The sequence below is a fragment of the Candoia aspera genome, chromosome 1, assembly GCF_035149785.1.
Source record: "Candoia aspera isolate rCanAsp1 chromosome 1, rCanAsp1.hap2, whole genome shotgun sequence".
Taxonomy (NCBI): Eukaryota; Metazoa; Chordata; class Lepidosauria; order Squamata; family Boidae; genus Candoia; species Candoia aspera.
In genome coordinates this window covers 315,987,192-316,008,513 of record NC_086153.1, presented here as the reverse complement: position 1 = coordinate 316,008,513, position 21,322 = coordinate 315,987,192, and the positions used below count along the sequence as shown (strand labels likewise).

Genomic DNA, 21,322 nt, shown 5'->3' with positions numbered 1-21,322 from the left:
ATCACTTTTAATCTGAAAGCACAAGTGTCATAAATTATTATCCTCTTGTGTGAACAAATAAATGACCTGAGGAAAGGGCTACCACTGAAAAATGTGGTAAGATGTAGTGTCCCACTCATTTCTTTATAGTTGAAGGTTCCCCACCCAATTATTAATGCTTCAGCTCTAAGCACAGCTACTTAGGAGTTGCTAGAGAGGTAGCTCTGTACATCTCTTGCAGCAAAATAAAGAATTTTGTGGCACTTTAAGGAAAAGAAAAGTCTCCCTGAAGTTGAGCTTGGCTCCTGGTAACTTACAGGGACACATTCACACAGTTTTCTTGGCATAATACAGGAATTATTTGCCATGGCTGTTTTTTGGGAGGATGCATTTTTATTATTATTTTCCTAGTTTACAGACCATGACTTCCAAGGTGGTTTCCATCCAACACAGAACAGGACTGACCCTGCTTAGTTTTCTAGATCAGCCAATATTTGCTAGGTGCTGGTCTCATGGATCACAGTCCAGTTTATCAAGACGCATACAATAGCACATCATTTATCAGAGCCAACTCATGTATCTAATGACCCATGGAAAAAATATGTGCAAAAACAAATGAGTTAGTCTCTGTATTAAGTATAAAAATCATAGAATTCAGTTGGGCTTACATATACATTAACTGATTTCTACAACTTAGATTTCAGTACCTTGATTCTTACAAAATATTGGGGAGGAGGTTGTGTGACTTGGGAAGAAGGCACTCTTTGCATGCTCAGAGAATTGATTATTTTTTTGAAACTGCACTGTGATATAGTATTGCAAAGCCAAAACCTGATTTTTTTTTTAACTTTGGCCCCAAGGCCAGACAACTCATCTTGAAGGCCCCAAAGTAAGTCCCCAGTCCTATTTAGGCGGGAGTTAGGACGTTTGTCAGTGAGAACGACTCCCGGGAATAACAATGCCAAAACGAGATTGAGCAGGTCCCGCTCCCCTCCCCTCATTCCCCTCCCCTCCCCTCCCTTGGCTGCGCGGGGGTTGGGAGGGCAGTTGCGGGAAAAGGCGTAGGCGCGCTCCCCATTGCGCATCCTCGGGCTCGCTCCTTGTTCCTCGGCTGCCAGCCTCTCGATCTGCGGCAGGCGGACAGGCGGGCGATCATGGCGCTGAGCAATTTCCTCTTCGCGCAATGCATCTGCTACTTCCTCGCCTTCCTTTTCAGCTTCATCGTGGTGGTGCCGCTATCGGAGAACAGCAACGACTTCCACGGCCGCTGCCTGCTCTTCACCGAGGGCATGTGGCTCAACGCCAACCTGACGGCCGAGCGGCAGCGCTTCACCGTGCAGGAGTGGGGGCCCGAGTCCGCCTGCCGCTTCAGCCTCTTCGCCGGCCTCCTCTCTCTTCTTCTCGCCGCGGTGCAGGCCTGGAGGACCCTCTTTTTCCTCTGCAAGGGCCACGAGGAGTAAGTGCTGGTCTTGCCTCCACCTGGACCGGGAACAGAAGCGAAGGGGAGGCCGCTTATTCAGAGGGCGGGGGAGGCGAGAAGGGAGCTGAAGAAGAAAGGGGGAAGGTCTTCCCGGAAACAGGCTGCCCTTGGGGCCCCGCAGATGGGGCTCCAGGGGACCAATTAGGGGTTTCCAAAAGCTGGTTTCCCTGGGGGGAGGGATTTGCTCTGGCTTGGTTCCTACAACATACTAACCCAGAAACTAGCCAGCCCTATGTTGTCCACCCTTAGTAGCTTGTGTATAGTTCTCTGTGATGTGTTAACTCAGTTGGGGTAAATCAAATAAACTATGGTTAAATAAATCAAGGGAAATCTGGGATGGGAATATTCACTAATCTGGAGCTCTCCACGGCACCAGATGGTACATTCCATAATTTTCAGTCACTGTGTCATCGGGAGTACTGTCTATGGGAGTTGTAATCCAGAATAATCTGGGATAGGCATACCATTTTGGGACTTCATAAACCCAGCCAACTACTTGATGGCAGCAATAAAGACTTTTCTGTATCTCTCTGCTGTCATCTACTGGCCCTCCAGATTTTTGCAGCCAGCTATGGTAAATCTAATCTTGAGGGTATCCTGATGGAAAGGGCAGCCTATACTTATTACTTAATTCTTATACAACTGTACAACTTGACCAACTTCTTCTTTGGTCAATGGGATTTACTTTCAAGTATGGCTGCACAAGGTGATGACCTAATATAGCATGTAAAGACATCCAGACAGATGCATAAAATATCCACAAGCTATTTAAATATATATTTAAATAATATTTAAATAAGAGTTGGGACTGGCAACTCTGTTGCTAAGTGACATGGTTGTAAAGTGGGATATCACATGACCACACCAACTTACAATGGCAGTTGCGGCAGTCCCAGTTGCCAGTTAGGTGAATCCCATGCAATCTCAGTGTCCTGTGATCATATGGTTGCCATTTACTGGCTTCCCCATTGACTTTGCTTGTCAGAAACTTGCAATGAGGTTCACAAATGGCGATCATGTGACCTTGGGACACTGTGACTGTTGTAATTGCAAGCTGGTTGCCAAGCGCCTGAATTGCAATCATGTGACGTGGGGATGCTGCCAGAGCTGCAACTACGAGGAATGGTCATAAATCTGCCTTGTTCAGCATCGCTGTAACTTCAAACAGACACTGAATGAGTGGTCATTCAATGAGGACTACCTGTAAAACCAATAATAGAATACATACATGACAAGAAGTTGAAGAAATCAAAAGCATTCACATGATTAATGATGAGTGATTAATTCTAGTTAGACCTCTCATTCCCCAGTCTGGTGCCCTACAGATATATTGGATGAATGAGGATGATGGAAATTGTAATACAACACATCTGGAGGTACAAGGTTTCCCTAATTTCCCTAAATGTTTCCCTTGCACTGAATTTATACCATCATATCCTGTGTCACCCTATTGCTATAAAAGTCAGTCAGACCATTTAGAAAATTTATATTGGCATCATCTATTCCATTCTTCTGGAAAATTAGGTGTGCTTCCAGGCAGATTCTTCAATGTGCTTTGTGCATAGTTCATTACAGTAATTTCATGTGACAGCCGTTAAAGACCTATATTAGCCCCAAATTTTTCCTCCATTCTGTCTATTTTTTCTCTTACCATCAATGAGCTTTTAAGCTCAAATCTCCAAAGATGTGAATGTTACATAATAATCTGGCTCCTTACTCTCCTGAATATTCTGGTTCTGAGGATGTGTATATGTTGTTCCTTTTTACCAGAATTTCAGAAGATTACTTCACAGTTTTGAGTCACCTGTCTGCCTTGTCTGCCATTCCAAGTAGAAAGCATATTTTTTCTATGTATGTCCTAAAATGCAACATCAAGCTATAACATTTGGAAAATAGAAGAAATGCTCAAGTCTCAGGCATGCAAGCTGGACTTCATCGATATAAAAAATGTGTTAAGTTGCACTGTGGAATTTCCCAAACCCTGTGGAGAATAAAAAAGAAATGAATATTTTTAAATAGGAGATGTGACTTGGAGATAGTTTCATTTTCTTAAAATTAGTGGCCAGATTAACCCAAAGCAGAATGATGAGCAGAACCTAAAACAGACAATATGTGCTATTCCTGTGTGTGCAGACAAGTTCAGGTAAGCATCCCAAGCCACCTTTTTGTAACAAATACTGTACTTTTTTGATCTCTGTGGGGTTGTGTTTCTATAGCATTTGTTGATATTATATACTATGAAGCTATTTAAGATTGCTTGATTATGACTTGGTCAAAGAAAGGGGAGAGGAAGATTTTGGTTTACCAGACTTTCATAAACATAAAAAGTCAAGATATCTAAATAATTATCCTGGGATGCTGTTGCAGCTGAGTACCAGAAACATTTAGGATGATTCATATTCAGTTCCAAAATGTCTGCAACTCTTTCAAGCAGCTGCATTTTCCCATGTATTCCTGTGATGCACATTTTGTTTGAGTTTGTGCCCCTATAGACCTCAAAACACCATGCTCATATCAAATCTGAAGCCCTGCACAGAACTAGAAACAATATCCAGGGCCAAAAACCCAGGATGGATAAACATGCATTATACCATCAGTGAATATGGTTTTCAAAACCTCTGAGTCTTCGCATCAGAGTGCCCTTGGAGCTCAGCTGCAGCCAGTCAGAAAGGTCTGTGCAGTGTTTCTACTCATGAGAAGTTCTGCATTTAGTCCTATCAGCAGAAGGTTGAAAAGGCTCACTTTTCTTTTTAGAGTCAGCGCGGGGCTCTCCACATCCCAAGGAGGAGTTGTAAGTCCAAATATGTTTCCCTCAAGGATTTGGGATTCCCTGTCCAACATTTTCAAGAGAAAATTACTTTTCAGAGAGCTCCATATCCTCTGTAGAAGTGTTTTCCAGAGAGACATGTCTAGTATACTATGAGCTCCATGTTATATCCAGGGCACTATGCATGGCATTTCATTTAAACAGCTTGGCACCAAGATATATTAAAAAACCAATTGTCATCATGTGAACATGTTCAGGTTTTTGAGTCAATTTTAGTAGTCCTGTTCTGACTTTGCTGATTATTCAAAGTAATGCAGGTAGTGATCAGAAACAATAAGTTTTTGGTTACTACACTAAAAAATGTTTGAAAGATCATATTTATAGTTCCCTTTGAGTGCCAAACTCTTTTCTATTTTCTCAGACTTTTTTAGTTTTACTTGCTTTCTGCTGGACTTTTAAATTGTTCTTTATGGATTGCCAAATTATTGTGTTTCATGGGCTTATGTCCATCCAACATACCTGGAAAGACAAGAGGTTGAAAAGCTGGACCTTATGAAAGCTCTTGTAGTCAGCCACCTAAATTACAGAAGACAAGAGATAGAAAGTGCTTTTTAAATGCAGAATTGTCTGCAACAATTGAAAAAGTGAAGAGGACTCCATCTTTATTTTGCTGTTTTAGAATGAATAAATGTTTAGTGTTTCAGGCATTTCATCAGCAGATGTTGAAGCTGGTTTTATATTTTGATTGAGTAATGGAGATGGAATTTGTAACTGTTTTCTAAGGCATGTTAAGGGGTTTTGGCTTTTGCTATGGAGGGAATTTACTTCCTTCTTATAAAATCTAAGACCTGAACTATGCACAGAGTAGAATGACATAGAATGTTGAATACCACTTCAGACTGGTAGAGCTGTAGGTTGTCAAAGAATACTCAGTGTGTATACAGAAACTGCATGGCACGGAACTATCTGTCTAGAATCTTTTAATTATGTGTGTGTGTTTGTTGACCCATCTCCATGAGAGAACAATTAGAAATGTCCTCTTCTACCTGCTGCAGTCAGAAATAGGAAGTTTCCTTATCATGTGAGGTTCTAGAGTCAATGCATGCTGCTGCTTATGTAGACCAAGCTTAAGTAAATTATCTTCATTTTGGTAGAGAAAGGGAAAAAATCCCATCCCAAAAGGTTCAGACAGGGAAGGCTGAAGGGAAAACTTCACTCTTACTTGTGGGCAGAGACCATAAAAGCCTGGGAAAATCAAAGTCTGAAGAATTGATCAGGAGCAGGAAAAATATATTCTAAGATGGGCATTCAAAAGAGGATGGGGAAAAAAATCCGTTTGGCTTTTATCGGTTACATTCCATCCTGAGAAGAGGTATCTTGTCTTACTCTGGCTATTGCCAAGTTAGAAAAATGTCCCAAACCAGAGAAAGGTTGGAGAATCAGAAGGAAGTAGACCTATAGGGAAATTGGGGCTAGATGTGGATTAGGATCCTTTCCTTTGATTTGATCCCTGCATTGCATGTGGTTCAGAGGGACTGCTTGGGTTACTTATGTTTTTCTTTCTTTTCCCCCCAATCTCCAACTTTTGTTACAGCTCTTTCTTTTATGCTTTCCTGAATCTTCTGATCAGCACCTTTGTGGTTTTTGTCATCTTTATCGCCAGCACTATTGTGACTGTTGGGTTTAACATGTGGTGTGATGGTATTACTGAAAAAGGAAGCATGACAAATAGGTGGGTATTGAAGATTATACATTGGTGTGAAGAAATGGGAAATAACACATAATGTGCAGGTAACAGAACAAGGAAAACAAGTAAGCAACATTATAATTTGGAGACTTGTTAAAGCAAGACTGATAACATAAGAGCTTTCTCCTCTATCATCAACATGTTTCTAAGGTCCAGTGTCTTTATTACATAGAAAAAGGGTGGACAATGTCTTTTGCAGCTGATGGCTATACTTAAAAATAAATTATTTGTCTTCCATGATTCTTGGAGTGTGGTGGAATCAAAACTGAGGAGAGCTGCTGCATGTAGCTAAGATAGTAGAGTACTTATACTAAGCTAAAATGTGGAATTCCCTACATGCATTTTATTATTTTGTGCCATCTTTTTTAAAAAAGGGAATGATATAAAATGTTAATAGTATAGAAATAAGTAACTGAAATATGAATAAAAATTAATTCTCAAAGCACAGAGTTCAGTATGCATCCCAATATGGCCAAATTCCACATAGAAATTTGGAGATGCATTAGGGCTATGCAAAATGTTGAAGGGGTGCTTTGCTCTTAGGATACTTTGTGTGCAGCATCGTTTGAAGCTGCTTTGTCAAGCAACATGGCTCCCTGCATCTGAAGAGCAAATTAGCTGCTTTGCATTGCTTCTGGGCTCTCCTGCAGCCCACTCAATAGCTGGAGGAGGATACCCATGTCCTATGTGTTCGCAGAAGTCACTTCCAGTGTGCTACTTAAGCCCCTGAAGCAACACAGAGTGCTTTGATATAGTGAGTCATATGCTGTTTGTGCTACATGGTGAATAGCATCATCTATATCAGAGTACCTCACTGAAGCAAAGCATGGCTGCCTGGCACAAGCCTAATATGCATAAGATATTTTGATAACTGTGTATAATTAAAGAGACATTTGTACACCTTTCTGGAAAATGTTGGATGTGAACTGTGTGTACTCCAGAACGGTTATGTTTTTCTCAACCTATTTAGAACGCTGCAAATTATATTAATTGAGATCCCCTGGTTTCTTCTGAAATCTCAAAATGAATATAAGACCTTTGGAGATGAACACGGCCTTATAATACAAGATGGTGAACAAAAATATTCATTGGGACTACACTGAGTTGAACTGAATGTATTCAGTTCTTTATACAACTGAATTGGCCTCAGGGAATTTCTACTGCAACCAGCAATGTGCATCTAGTAAAATTCCATACTATACATTAAGCATATTCATATTAAATAAATGTAGTCAATCACTCTTGGATTAATCTGGAAAAATGTACAGAGTGATTACATGATTGTTTGTGTTTAATATAAATCTTGTGGATAATAGGTCTGTGTAGTATTAAGACAGTGATTTTTATGTCTTATAATCAACTACCTCCATGATTAAAGCAGTGATTTTACATTTTGCATTGCCATATGTTGTATATGATGTCAGTGAATGTTTTATTTAGGACTGCAATTATTATTTGAATATTTGGCTAAATATTCTCTCAGGTTTTTAAAAAAAAACAAAAAACAAAACCTGAATGGCTAATCAAATATTTGGATAAGCCTCCAAGGTGACTGATAATACTGGAAAGGAAGAAAGAGAGAGAAGATGCCTTCAGAAATCTCAAACCCTGGGGATTTACCAAGAAAAAGTCCAAGATACTTACTAAAATGAAAAAAAATCCATAGGAAGGCTTTATTTTTGACTGACTGTTTGCCTGGAACTTTGGAAAACATGCAAAAAAACCCCATGCAAATATTGTTGTCTTCTGAAGTCTTTGGTGGTGATGTCATGCAATAATGGAGGATCATTAGCTTCTTTTCACTGTGGGTGAAAGATGCTGGCATGATGCCAAAGTGGGCATTTTCATGAGGGTGGGTTAATTGGAAATGCATTTGTGTAAGCATTTTAAGCTTAGAATTTGGAGACCTTTTTTTGTTTACACAACACACATAAATACGATATACTTATATTCTTTATGTTCTTGGAAACAAGGCTTCTATGTGTTTTAAACTGTACAGTACTTAGAAATCCTAGGGCCCTTACAAAAACCAGCTATGTTCCATTTTTTTAGGGTGGAGAGTACAGGAGGGTAGAGGTAAAGCTTCTGCATTGTATGTGGATTGTGTTGTCTCACTGTGTTGTGACCCTGTGTTGTCAGTGAATTAGCACACACTAATCAGCATTGGCTTGGGAGGCTCAAAATCTGCAAGATGGATCATGATACCAAGCACATTTGACACCCCCCCCCCCATAGATGCCCATGCACAGACCAATGATAAAATCTACTAGGTTCAGCTGTAATGTCATTGATAGACTATCATGTACCAACATCCCTACATAGTAGAGAGAACACTAGTAGCTGCAACTGACAGGAATATTGAAAGTTATTTCTGATATGGCATCGGGCCATTTGGCTCAATGTTGCCTATACTGACTAGTAGCGGTTTCCAAAGTCCCAGGTTAGGGGTGTTTTTCAGCCCTACGCAGAGATGTTAGGGACTGAACCTGAGACATTTCTGTGCAAATCAGTTACTCTGCCACTGAGGCTTGGCTTCTCATTACAGTTTGTACATCATCCCTCAAGCAAATGCTTCAATTGCAAGGCTATAATAGATCCTGAGCACTGAAAATGCAATGTAAGATTTCTGGAAATATCTGATGCTTTTTTTTCCCCAGGTAGACATGTATTGTTTTTGAAACTAATTATTGTTAAGCAGATTACCAATTTGTTCCTTACTAGCACTCATTGATTTGGTGATCTTTTTAGTCCTGCCCCTTCCTGACATGATTCTGTAAACTTTTATTTGAACTTATTTATTCATTATAATTATACAACAGTTATATATTTGTTCCTTGTTGTGTTTCTCCTACGAAGGAACAGTCATCTGAAGAAGAACCTTAAGAGAAATCCCGCAAGTTTACAACAAGGTTTCATCTAGTCTTTCATTCTGCCTGACAACTGATTGACTCTGGCATAATTGTTCCAGGAAGACCACACTAGAAATTTGGCACAGAAACAGGGAATTAACAAAACAGAAAGTTCTCCTCAACAGGGTTCTCCTTCCATGGCTTATATGTGGTGACAGGCTGCTGTGCTACTAAGTCTTTGAAAAATCCCATAATATGAGTCTTATGCAATAGCTTAACTGGTTGTGTGACCCCTTTTTAAAGGTCATACAAAGAGAGGTCCTGGCAAAGTAAGAATGCAGTTTGAATTTGAGATGATGCCAATTCAGGTGAAACCTTCATCAGCTTCTCTCATTTTGTAATCAGCAGGGAATTGGCCACAATGGGAACAGTTGGCAAAATGTTGGAGAGGACATTGACATGTTGACCCTTTGCTCTATTATTTCTTTTCTGAAATAAAACTGCAATGAGTTGTGACTGGCTCATTGACACACTTGAGGGAGGTTGTAATATGAAAGTTTATCTGAATTTCAAAGATAGCCACAGTATTGTTTGATAGTAACACTTATCATCTGTTGTGATGTAGGTAGTGAGTGTCTGTGTGTATGAGAGAGTGTGTACGTGAGAGTGACTGAGTGAGTTAGTGGTATAGAGGACTGATTCTGTGAGAGGTACTTTAGAACTACTGAAATGCTTTTCCTTTCCTTCCCTTTCATCCAAAATGTCTTCTCCCTTTAGTTGTGAAGAATTACAAGATGTAGATCTTGAGCTGAATTTAGAAAACTCAGCGTTCTATGACCAGTTTGCCATCACACAGGTAAGTCAATCCTCTTTGTTCATAGAATTGACACACAACTTTGGAGAGGCTTCAAATGTAATTAAATGACTTCTTCATACTAAAATAGCATCATCCTTACTTAATGCTATTTAGAATCAGTTCACACATGTAAACTCAGCATTGTTTTTCACTCTGTGCTTGATAACTAGCACTGCATTTTAGCTGAAGCAACATTTCTGTCTGTAATAATAGATCTGAAGTGGTTCATTCACATACACTAGTCAAGCTGGAGCATATCCAGAGATGGATTGAGACAGAAAAAAAGGTAGAAGCCAAATTCTAGGAGAGATGGTTGGACATTATGCAAAAGAGAAAGTTAAGGGACAGATGTTAATACCATGTGTCAGCTTTGGAAGATGGAGCACATTAGATCTTTGTTACTTTGGAGAAGACAATTGGAACCAGTGAATAGAAATTGTGAGGAAGCCAATTTTGGCTGAATACTGAGAGAAACTTCCTAATGATGAGCAATTTAACAGTGTAACTTAGAAGGTGATGGTCTCTACTTCATTAGATGTGTTCAAGAAGAAGCTGGGTAGATATCCACCAGCTGCAGTTGCGTTGTGTATTGCAGGCTGTATGTTAAACAGAGATTTGGAATTGATAATCTCTAATGTTTTCCTCTCGATAAAATAGTTAAGAGCAGAGACATCACACTGACAACAAAGGCCCGCATAGTTAAAGCAATGGTGTTCCCCATAGTAACATATGGCTGCGAGAGCTGGACCACAAGGAAGGCTGAGAGAAGGAAGATCGATGCTTTGGAACTGTGGTGTTGGAGGAAAATTCTGAGAGTGCCTTGGACTGCAAGAAGATCCAACCAGTCCATCCTCCAGGAAATAAAGCCTGACTGCTCACTTGAGGGAATGATATTAAAGGCCAAACTGAAATACTTTGGCCACATAATGAGAAGACAGGACACCCTGGAGAAGATGCTGATGCTAGGGAGAGTGGAGGGCAAAAGGAAGAGGGGCGGACCAAGGGCAAGGTGGATGGATGATATTCTAGAGGTGACGGACTCGTCCCTGGGGGAGCTGGGGGTGTTGACGAGCGACAGGAAGCTCTGGCGTGGGCTGGTCCATGAAGTCACGAAGAGTCGGAAGCGACTGAACGTTTTCCTACTCTGTGATTCTACAGTAATGCCACAGTTGTGAAATTTTGGAAATGTGCATTTGAACTTACCCTAAGATGACAACTTAGTTTTTTATTTGGAAACTTCACACCCAGTGACATAAGTGTGGCAAGAATGTATCTTTAAGAAAAATGAAGATGAGTTTCTATTTATTTGCATCTCCCTGTCTCTTACAAGGAATTTGTGTATTGGCTCTTAGATGACATTCTTGAGATTTCTAGGAAAGGCAAGATTGTGATACAGCACAAAGAAGGACTAGACTAAGAAATATAAATACTGAATAGGTGAGGCCAACATAGACTGGATTCCTTTTACTAACATAAGATATGTGCTACTGTTCTCTGATATGTTATAGAAAGTGGATGTTCAAAAAGCTTGGGTGGAACTCAATAGTACCTACAGTAATTTTCAGATGTTTCATCAACTGTACTCCAGCATAATATAGAGAATTCTAGAGTCATGTTCAGGTAATACTCAGTGAATATAAAGCAATAGCTATACCTCTTGGGCCTCACCATTGCTCTGCATCAGTTGACTGTACGATTTAGTATGTAGATACTAATTTTCTATGGTTGTAATTGGATTGCAAGCAGGATGAAAAAAAAAGGCATGGATTGGGTATTGTTTGGATACCGCAAAAGCTTTACTTTCAATAGAATAAATATCTATATATGAACATGTGCTGAAAAATTCATTCTCATATACTTCTGAGAACTCTGGGCTTAGGAAAATACACTTACCGTAATGGACTTTCTAAGACGTTACAGACAAAATTAAAAAAAAATGTCTAGAGTCAAATATCACACCAATGTTGTTTGTCTGATTTAAGCTTCACGTATTTTGTCAACTCAGCCATTAGTTTTTGTAAACTGTAGGCTATGGCTTACTGTGTTCTGTGAACCAAGCAAATCTTCAACATTAACTATTATTCAGCCAAAGGTTCGTGGGATAATACACTGATTTATACATGGCATTAGATCCACCTTCCCCAATAAGCAGGTCTCCAAGTATTTTGGGACTGCAATTCCAATACTTTTGGGGATTCTAGGAGTTAACAGATTTGGAGGGTATAATTTTGGGAAAGGCCATATTACGTATTTTTAATAATATTGTCATTCTCTCTTTCTCTTTCTTTCTCTAGTTTGGCCTCTGGGCTGCCTGGCTGACTTGGCTAGGAATTACCATTTTGGCCTTTTTGAAGGTTTATCATAACTACCGGCAGGAGGACCTCTTGGACAGCCTGATTCACGAGAAGGAACTTTTGTTGGGACGATCTTCATCACGAACTTCTTTTCAGGAAGAGAAAAGTGGCATAATCTAATACCTAATAAGCCACACTGCCTAGGAGGTTGCAGGTTGTGTATTATGGGCCTTAGCAAGATAGAAATTGAATTGGCATGCCTAGAAAACTTTTAAGGAAGAAAACAATCTGGAGTTTAGCATTCTGTTAAACAGATCATTGTCTATCAAATATCCCTGTTAACATATAAATGTGATTCACATAGTTACCTAGATCACAATTTATGATTCCTTTAATTGCTCAGCTCTTGGTGACTCTCAGCCATGTGTGCAAATTCTTTCCATTGAATAACCTGTGATAACAATTAACAGTAAATGATATTAAATTAATTTCTGGGGATTAATTTAGGAGAACTAATTCATATGTGCAAATCATCATATGATGCTGCAGTTGGACATGTGTTTGGCATATCTGCTTGAACTAATTCTTGGACTGCCATTAATGTGGATTTGTTTTCTTGCCTAAAGTTGCCATTGCCTCTGGCTTTTTTTTTTTTAGATGTTTGAAGGCATAATTTTGGTCCATCTGCTTAGCTGACCTCCGCTTCCTCTGAGAAATGATATCTTGCATGATGTAAGCAATCTACATTGATATCTAATCATGTATTTATCCAATGATGTGACTTTTCCTCTCAAAGTATGGGAGGGATGGAAGTCAATGATTGGGTATCCATTATATATAATGGTGAAGGTAGGAATTTGATATTTCCATGGAATAGGTAAATCCATGGAATAGGTAAATCCATGGAAACTTACAAGCTCATGTTAAATATATACCTCAATAGGAGTTGGCCATACGGCTTGGACAAAATTATCATCTGTGGCCACTGGTGCTCTCTCTCTCTGTAATTTCAATGAATAAGCCTTAGATGTTGTCTTTTGGCTTCTATGACAAAATCTTAATTAAGAAGAACAAGAAAAATGAAACCTTATTTTTTTTAACACAGCTATGTGCCAAACCGTATATACCTGATGCATATGGAGGAGGGGGTGGGGGGAAAGATCTACTGAAGTATTCTGCATCCCAGTCAGCTGCTGTAGTACATCAACCACCATCTATATGATTCAGCTTTCATCAACTGATGTCAGTTCTGTGAACAATAGCAATTGTGGTCCGGTATTGCAAGTGTGGCACGTAGTGATATTAGCATTTAAGATAGCGATCGTGTGTTCGAACACTGAAGCTATTCAAGCATACCATTAGCTGCTTAATCACGTGAATCAACATTTCTAGTCTTCTACAGGTAACAATATTGTCTTGGTTATTTAGGGTTATACTGAAAATATTCCAGAATCAGCATCTAAAAATCTGAGGTTTCATTTTGCCAAAGTTAATTTATTGCATTCATGCATTATTTAATATAACATTTCTATCCTATACTTCAAATGGATATGCAGCAGCAATTGCCAGTGTGAAATTTGCAAATCTGAATTTTGCTTTTTTAGTTTCAACTTTCATTTTGGAAAATTGTTTTTTTCCCTAACAAGCCATCTCTTTCTGGTACATGTACTTATATTATCATAATGAGGTAGGTGGCTTGCTGTGAGGAATAACCCTAATGTATGCTCCAGATCTCCTCAAGGTATTGCAGACTGCACTTTTTCTTAGCTTCAGCTTTGAGGTTGGCATGTGAAATATATTATCATTGCTTAGTAAAATATAGTGACTATATATATAGTGATAACAGTTGACAACTTCCCTTGTAAGCAATTAATATATCATGCTTGCTTCTTCATATATGCAACTAGAATTTGTACTATACAATGTTAATTATACATTCCACTGTATTAGTGTTCATTTTTGATGTTGCTATCTTGTGAGAGTAATATACAGTATTGAGTGCAACTACCCAAATCTATAAAATAGGCATCTAAATAGTTGGGTGGCTCTTTCCTGGTTGAATTAGGAGACTGTGTTTCTTTTAATCAAATTACTATAGCTGCAATCCAGATAATTTGCATTCCAGAAACTGTTGAAATTATTATTTTTTTCAACAGCACTTTCAAGACTTGTACAGACATAATACTCTTCCATGGCTGGCCCTACATTTTGCAGGGTAAACCCTAAGTCCTCTTTCTAATATAGTTAGAGAAGTAAGTTGTGCCCTTAGAAGGTATCTATGCTAGCAAAGTTTACTTGCAATTTAAAAGCAGGGAGGCAAGAAAATGACTATAATATAGCTTGAAGTGAACTATAACTATGTTTAAAAGTTCAGAAGTAGTTCTTAGCCATGTTCCAAGAGGCAAAATCATTTAGTCTGCATTACTGATGGACAGTTACAGCTATTGTTTACAAGTAGGAATCAACTTGTGGAGTAATTCATCTTTAGCATCTCAGGTTTTTCTGGTATCTCTTTGAAGTTCCTCATTTGATGACCTGAATGTCAGTCCCAAAGATATTTATTTTTTTAAAAAACCATTGTTTTCAATAGGGCTCTCTTCCAAGGAAGTATATTTACTCAGTTCCAAAGCTTTAGGGAGAGTAGGAATACAGTTAATCTTCCTTTTTCTACGTCTAATAAGTGGTAAGCCTTATGCAGTGAGGCTTTTATTGTTTATTTCAAGATGAAATGGGGACAATCAAAACCCTCTCTTGATGCAGGAGTCTCTATTTCTTGTTCTTGGCTTGTTACAGCCTTAGATTTTGCTCCAACAAACTAGGGACATTTAATGATGAATTCATATATTTATTGCTTTTGTGTAATATAGGCTCATTTCACGTAGGTAGAGATAGTGGTGGCTGGCAGGTGTAGACCCATTGCATCTAGAGGACAGCTGGTTGGGGAAGACATGCCTTACCTTATCACTCTTCTCAATAGAAGTGAATGCCATGAGAAATGGAACCACAGTGCAGACTTGAATGATTGGGTAATTTGTTTAGGTCTGCATGGGAATGGGCATCTGTGCCTGGAGCAATGTGTTCTTGAATTTTGGTCTTGGGTATAAACAGTACAAAAATGTTTTTTTGATATAATAACATTTTACAAGGTTTTGGACAGAATTTTCCTTAGCTCAGCTCTGCTATTTAAGAACCGTATGAACCACAGGTTCTACAGCAGTCTTCCTTAACCCAAAGCTCTCCAGAGGTGTTGGTAGTACAACTCTAATAATGGCAATTCTGGGAGTTGTAGTTTCAGTATTTCTGAGGGAAGGCACCAGGATGGGGAAATTTGTGCTGGAAATTAAACGTTGGCTTTTCTGCATGTAAAAAGTATTCTCTGTGAAACCTGTTCCCTAACACCATTTATTATGCTGATAGAACAGTCTTCCCTAATATGATTATCCTCTAGAGGTGCAGATTGTATCTTACAAAATTTTCAGCAATGGTCACTTGCCAGAGAATTCTGTGAGTTGCTCCAAATTTGAGTAAAGATTTTATACACATTGAATTGGGACTATTCTATCAGTAGAAGACTGGACTCTTGTCCTTATTGTATGCTTATTTTCCAAATGTCTTTTGAAAAATTAGGTTGGATGCTGTGATTTCTGAATGCATTTTCTGAGATGTATATTGTGAATAATCTTTTATTATTTAATTTGAGGAATCATGACAATGGTGTCAGTGATAACCATATGAAACAGTATAGTAAATTATAATGAAACAATGCATTTGGTCAACCACACCTTGGCTGCCATCCTACAAATGTTTGGGTTAAACTAAGGATGGATTTTTGAAAGACTACATCCCTTATTGAAACAGAAAAATGAGATCTGAGCACCAATCACTGATCACTGAAATTGCCAAACTGATCTAATATTCTATTGCCTTTTCAGAATTTGACATTATTCCAAATTTAAGGCCCATCTAGGTATAAGGTCAGGACAGAAAAAAAAATACAACTACAGACTGCATAACTCTAACTTGCAATCTGATCTACTTGTGTCCTCAAATTTAAATTCTAAGCTTCTAACACATATAACATGAATCAGGTCAACAGGTCAAATTCAAAATAAAAGAAATTGAAATTGAAAACATACATTTTGCATTTCTTTTACCCTTTATGAAAGTGCATTTTCTTCTGACTGATGTTTCCATTGTGTTTTGGAGTCTGTATTTGCTGTTTATTCTGGCATGAATAGCATGTAAGTATGAGAGTAATTTGAAAATTTAAAAATACTAATAGTGTTTATTTCTTACAGAACTGAGCAGGGAGTCATTTTTTTCATGCAGAGAATTTTATGTTGCAGTACTTCACGCATATCAAGCAAAGCTGAAATTTAAAGGTCCATTACTTTCCTCATTTGAATTGCTGACCTTGTTTCTGTTGGCTTTGGGGGGATTCAGGTGGCCTAAACAGCATTGTACTGCACTGTTGTATACCCTTGTTGTTTAATGAATGTGTTTTATATCAAATACTTTTGCTTCCCTTTGGAGAGCACATTGAGCTTCTGGTACAGTGCCATGTATAAATAAATGGTCCTAAAATTTAGTGTATTTGACATTTCATTTCAAAGAATTGAATAATCACATTTTTAAAGCAAATTATATTTTTTGTCTAAGAGGTTTTCTTCTCATCTTTGGGCATAGGTTACAGTTATAGATCTTTAAGGATGCTGCTGCTGGGTCTGGTTTCTATCACTCTTTAAGTATACATCTTTTCCAAGCTGCGGTGCAAACCAACAACAACATCCAACCCACCTAGCTGGTTGTTGTGTTACATACATTTTTAGTTTCCTACTTCGGCACCAAAATACTTTCTTGAATATTTCCCCATTCCTAGTTTGATTTCTAGATCACCAAAAAAATACACGATTTTGTGGGGAGGGGGAAGAGTGAATATGTATACATATATTATGAGAACTTCACATTTTAAACCATGTTTGATGCTTAGCCTCCTCCTTGTTCCTTTATGTTGGAGTAGTGTCATAGTGCTCATCAGAGATCTTTTAGTGAAAATAAGGACAGTCTATGATCAGACTCAACCTGATAACCATCTAGTTTGGCTGGTCCCCTTTCCTTTTTACTGGCTTCAAATTCTTCCAATTTCACTTGTTCAGAAAGAAGTGGCAAACAGGATTAGCCATTCCAGGGCTATTTTCAGAGTTTTTAGGAGCTTTTTACTATCCCTGTAGTATAATAATAATAATAATAATAATAATAATAATAATAATAATAATAATATAAAGGAAGATGAGAGCTATGCCAGAGGTTCAACCATACTGGACAGGTCTCATCAGAGGAGCCAGACGAAGAGTGTCTCTCCCATAAACAATATGGTGAGACGTAACTTACAGTACAGAAAGCTATACTGGATCGGTTGTCACCTGGGTCAACAAGGACCGTGCTAGGCGTTCTAGTTCCTGGACATCTGCTGACAAGTGGGCTACAGGACTCAGGGCTGAGCAACCAGGGCCAGCAGTTGCAGGACTACTGGAAGAAAACTTGCTTACCCATAGTAAATATACAGAGACTGAAAACAAAGAAATAATTATTTGCTTTTACAAATCAAGTCCAATGAGAAGCGGATATCTGAAAAAGTATGCACCAGTTCTGGAAAAAACAACATCCAGAATCAGAAATAACATAACAGAGGCTAGCAGATTAATTTGATTTATTTATTCCTCAAATTTTACTACCGCCCCTCTTCCCCCAAAGACGGACTCTGAGCGGTTCTGAAAAGAAACAGTACAGTGCTGGGAACAGCTATGGGACAACCCAAAGAAATACAACAAAGGTGCAGCTTGGATAAAGGAGGTGGAGGAGGAAAAAAGAAGAAGCTGAAATGAAAGAACTTGTAATAACAGCAGAAATGGTGGAGAAAAGGGCAAGGAAGATCAATAATTGTGAAGATGAACTGCATGGTTTTTGGTTGAAACATCTGACTGGTCTGCACCCACTCATTGCCAAGCAGTTTAACAACATACTGCAAGGAGGTGAAATTGAAGATTGGTTAGCATCTGGCAAAACCAACCTGATAATGAAAGATCCAGCAAAAGGGACAGCACCTGGCAACTACAGGCCACTTACCTGCTTACTAGCAACTTTCAAATTGCTAACTGGTATGGTAGCTGATGCAGTCCAACAGCATCTAGTTGAAAACAAGCTCTTTCCATCTGAGCAGAAAGGAAACTGCCCAAACAGCAGAGGGACAAAAGATTAGCTCCTAACTGACAAGATGATTTTGGAAAATTGTAAAAGAAGGAAGACCAACTTGAATGTAGCTTCAAGGCATTAAACTCCCTGCCATATGACTGGATAATCAAGTGCCTAAAAATAACAGGAGTCAGTAGAAACTTCATAAGCTTTGTGCAAAGATTAGTGGCACAATGGAAGACACAGTTGCTGCTCAATGGTGATAGATTGGGAGAGGTTAACATCAAGAGAGGAATTTTTCAAGGAGATTCACTATCACCACTACTGTTTGTCATTGCACTGATTCCTCTGTCAATAATACTGAACAAGTCAGGCCATGGCTATCAAACATCGAAAACATCTGCAGGCTATCCCATCTCCTTTACATGGATGATCTGAAGTTGTATGGAAAAAGACCATCTGAAATGGAATCACTGCTCAACACTTCTGAATATACAGCCAAGATACTGCAATGGAGTTTGGACTGGACTGCCCCTTACCATCAACAGGAGAAAAATAGTGAAAACTGAAGGAATCAAAGTGCCCTATGGAAATAACATCAACAGTCTGGATGAAGAAGATCACTACAAATACCTGGACATCCTTCAGGCTGACAACGTCAAGCACACTAAAGTCAAGAAGAAGTTAGTAGTGAATACATCAGAAGAGTGAAGTAGATCATAAAGTCCAAACTCAATAGAGGAAAAACCATCAAGGTGGTTAACACCTGGGCAACTCCAGTCATTAGATATACAGCTGGAATAGTGGACTGGACTCAAACTGACCTAGAAGCCCTAGATAGGGAGACCAGAAAAATAATGACGGTAAATCATGCCCTTCATCCATGCAGTGACATTGACAGACTCTAGAAGAGAAAGAACCGGAGAAAATCACAAAATACAAAGACCTGCAAATAGAAGTAGAACAACTGTGGCAAAAGAAAGCAAAGGTAGTACCAATAGTAATAGGTACCTTAGGTGCAATTTCAAAACATCTGGAGCACCACTTGAACACCATCAGCATTGACAAAATCACCATCAGTCAATTAAAGGCAGCTTTAATTGGAACAGCTTATATCCTGTAACGATATCTTTAACACAATCAAACAACACCTGCCTATCCCAGGTCCTTGGGAAGGACTTGATAGGTGGATAAAAATGCCAAATCCAGTTGAAACATCTGGTTGTGTGACCAACCGTAATAATAATAAAGGCTATATGAGGTAACTTGGACCCCTCTAGTTGGAAATTTCCTGTGAAATAAGGTGAGTGATAGAACACATTTTTGAGAGAAAGTACACTTCTACCTTTCAACACTACTCATAGATCACAGAAATAGCATACTGTAGTTTAACCAATAAGAGATAGTTAGATGACGTCATTCCAAATGGTAGTGGAAGACAGAATATAGAGACATGTTGTAAAGGCAATTGTTGGAGCTTCCACATTTGCTTACCTTTGTATGATACCAGGTTGAGGAGGGCAGCACTAAATAACATCCAGGGTCTATAGTTCTGCATCAAGCCATTTTCCTAGTATTTGCCTTATGTTATCCTAGGGAAGAAACAGAGGAGCAGAGCGCTGGTACTTTTCTCAGAATGGGAGTGATGGTGCCATCTGGTTGGATGGATCTCTGTTGCTTTAGCATGGACAAACTTGATATTAAGCCCTTTATGATTTAGTATAATCAAGCTGTGTCTGGTTACTTCAACAGGTTCATACTTCACAGTAGCAGACTGCATGGTAGTACTTCCTTAACTTGTTTACATTTTTAGTTAAATTCCAAAGGCTGCATGTCAGCTCACTGTACATTTTATTAATAAAATGCTTCTGAGAGTCCCTCCTCTTTGCAAAGTTCATGGACTTGGAGAAAGTGGCAGGCTTGCTCTGTGGAAGATGCACCCCTGCAGATCTGAATGGCACTGTCTCTTTGTATTCTGGAAGATGATTAAAACTTCCCTATTTCATGAGGCATTCAGCTCCACTTGATTATTGACTGTGGGCACTCATCTGGATTGTATAATTTATTTTAGGTCGTAGTGTTTTGTTATGCTATTTTTGTTTCATTATTACTTTGCGTAGAGAATTACACAACTGGGGCCATTAACAAATGCAGTAAATAAATAAAAAATAAACATGTCATTTGAGTTATGTCTCATAAAAATATACAGACTTTCCTTTTTATATGGCAAAACATTGGTATCCACAGTTTTCAGCCAATATAAATAGTCAGAGCAGTGTGTATAAGGTTTAATCTTTCAACTCTGATTATATTTTTATTATAATCTAATTATTTTACACTATATTCAATTTTACAGACTTACTTTGTACATTCATAGTAAGATATACTGTACATGGTATACCAGTCTTAGGAAAATATACTGTATGTTTCAATGATTATTTTATAAAGTCAGAGTGTTTGTAGATATATCATTAAGTTATAGTGGGAATGCAGCATTTCTATCCGTTTAAACGTTGGACTAGATTCTTCACGTTCTGACTTCTGAAACTGGAGATCCTTCCCATAAGTTAAGGATAGACTACAACTATTACAAACAACCAAGTGGATAAAATACAAACCACCTTGCCTACCTCTGTCCACAAATATAATCTGAATAAGAAGAGGTAATTCCCAGTTCAGTTATACAACATCTAATACACAGCATCTGGCTGTCATGAAACACAAAAAATTGAGCTGTTTTTAGACATTTGTGATTTGAAGGAATAGTTGATAATTCTCAGGAAAACCCCCCCCACTAATGTTTATTATATTTACTTTTCCATGTTTGTGTCCATACATCATTCTGTCAATAATGTCCAATATTTGTTTCCACATTAACAGTCGCAACAGTTTTTAATGTGTTGTCTAGTTTGAGAATTCTTATTTTTTTAAGAAACTGATTGGCAATACTTTGCTATCTTGTTTGTAATGCCCACACATCACCAAGAATGTTCTCAGTACGTTAATTATCTAAAAACAATGGGCTCTAATTGCTACTAAGATAGCTAATAGATAATTGCAGGTTGAAAATAAAACGGTTATTCTACCACATGACAATGCTTCGTCCTGTTTAGTTTTCTAAAAAAATATTTTCCCCTCACCCCAGAGTCCATTCAGAT

At 38.5% G+C, this 21,322-nt stretch overlaps 1 protein-coding gene across 1 annotated transcript; it reads left to right on the top strand.

The window, feature by feature from the left end:
• Window positions 1-1,103: 1,103 nt before the first annotated feature.
• TMEM179 (transmembrane protein 179) lies at window positions 1,104-12,233 on the top strand. The gene is made up of 4 exons (XM_063293859.1): window positions 1,104-1,435; window positions 5,821-5,958; window positions 9,600-9,678; window positions 11,973-12,233. Exons 1-4 carry the CDS (start codon window positions 1,134-1,136, stop codon window positions 12,150-12,152), a joined length of 699 nt encoding a protein of 232 aa, XP_063149929.1. The 5' UTR covers window positions 1,104-1,133; the 3' UTR covers window positions 12,153-12,233.
• The last annotated feature ends 9,089 nt before the right edge of the window (window positions 12,234-21,322 follow it).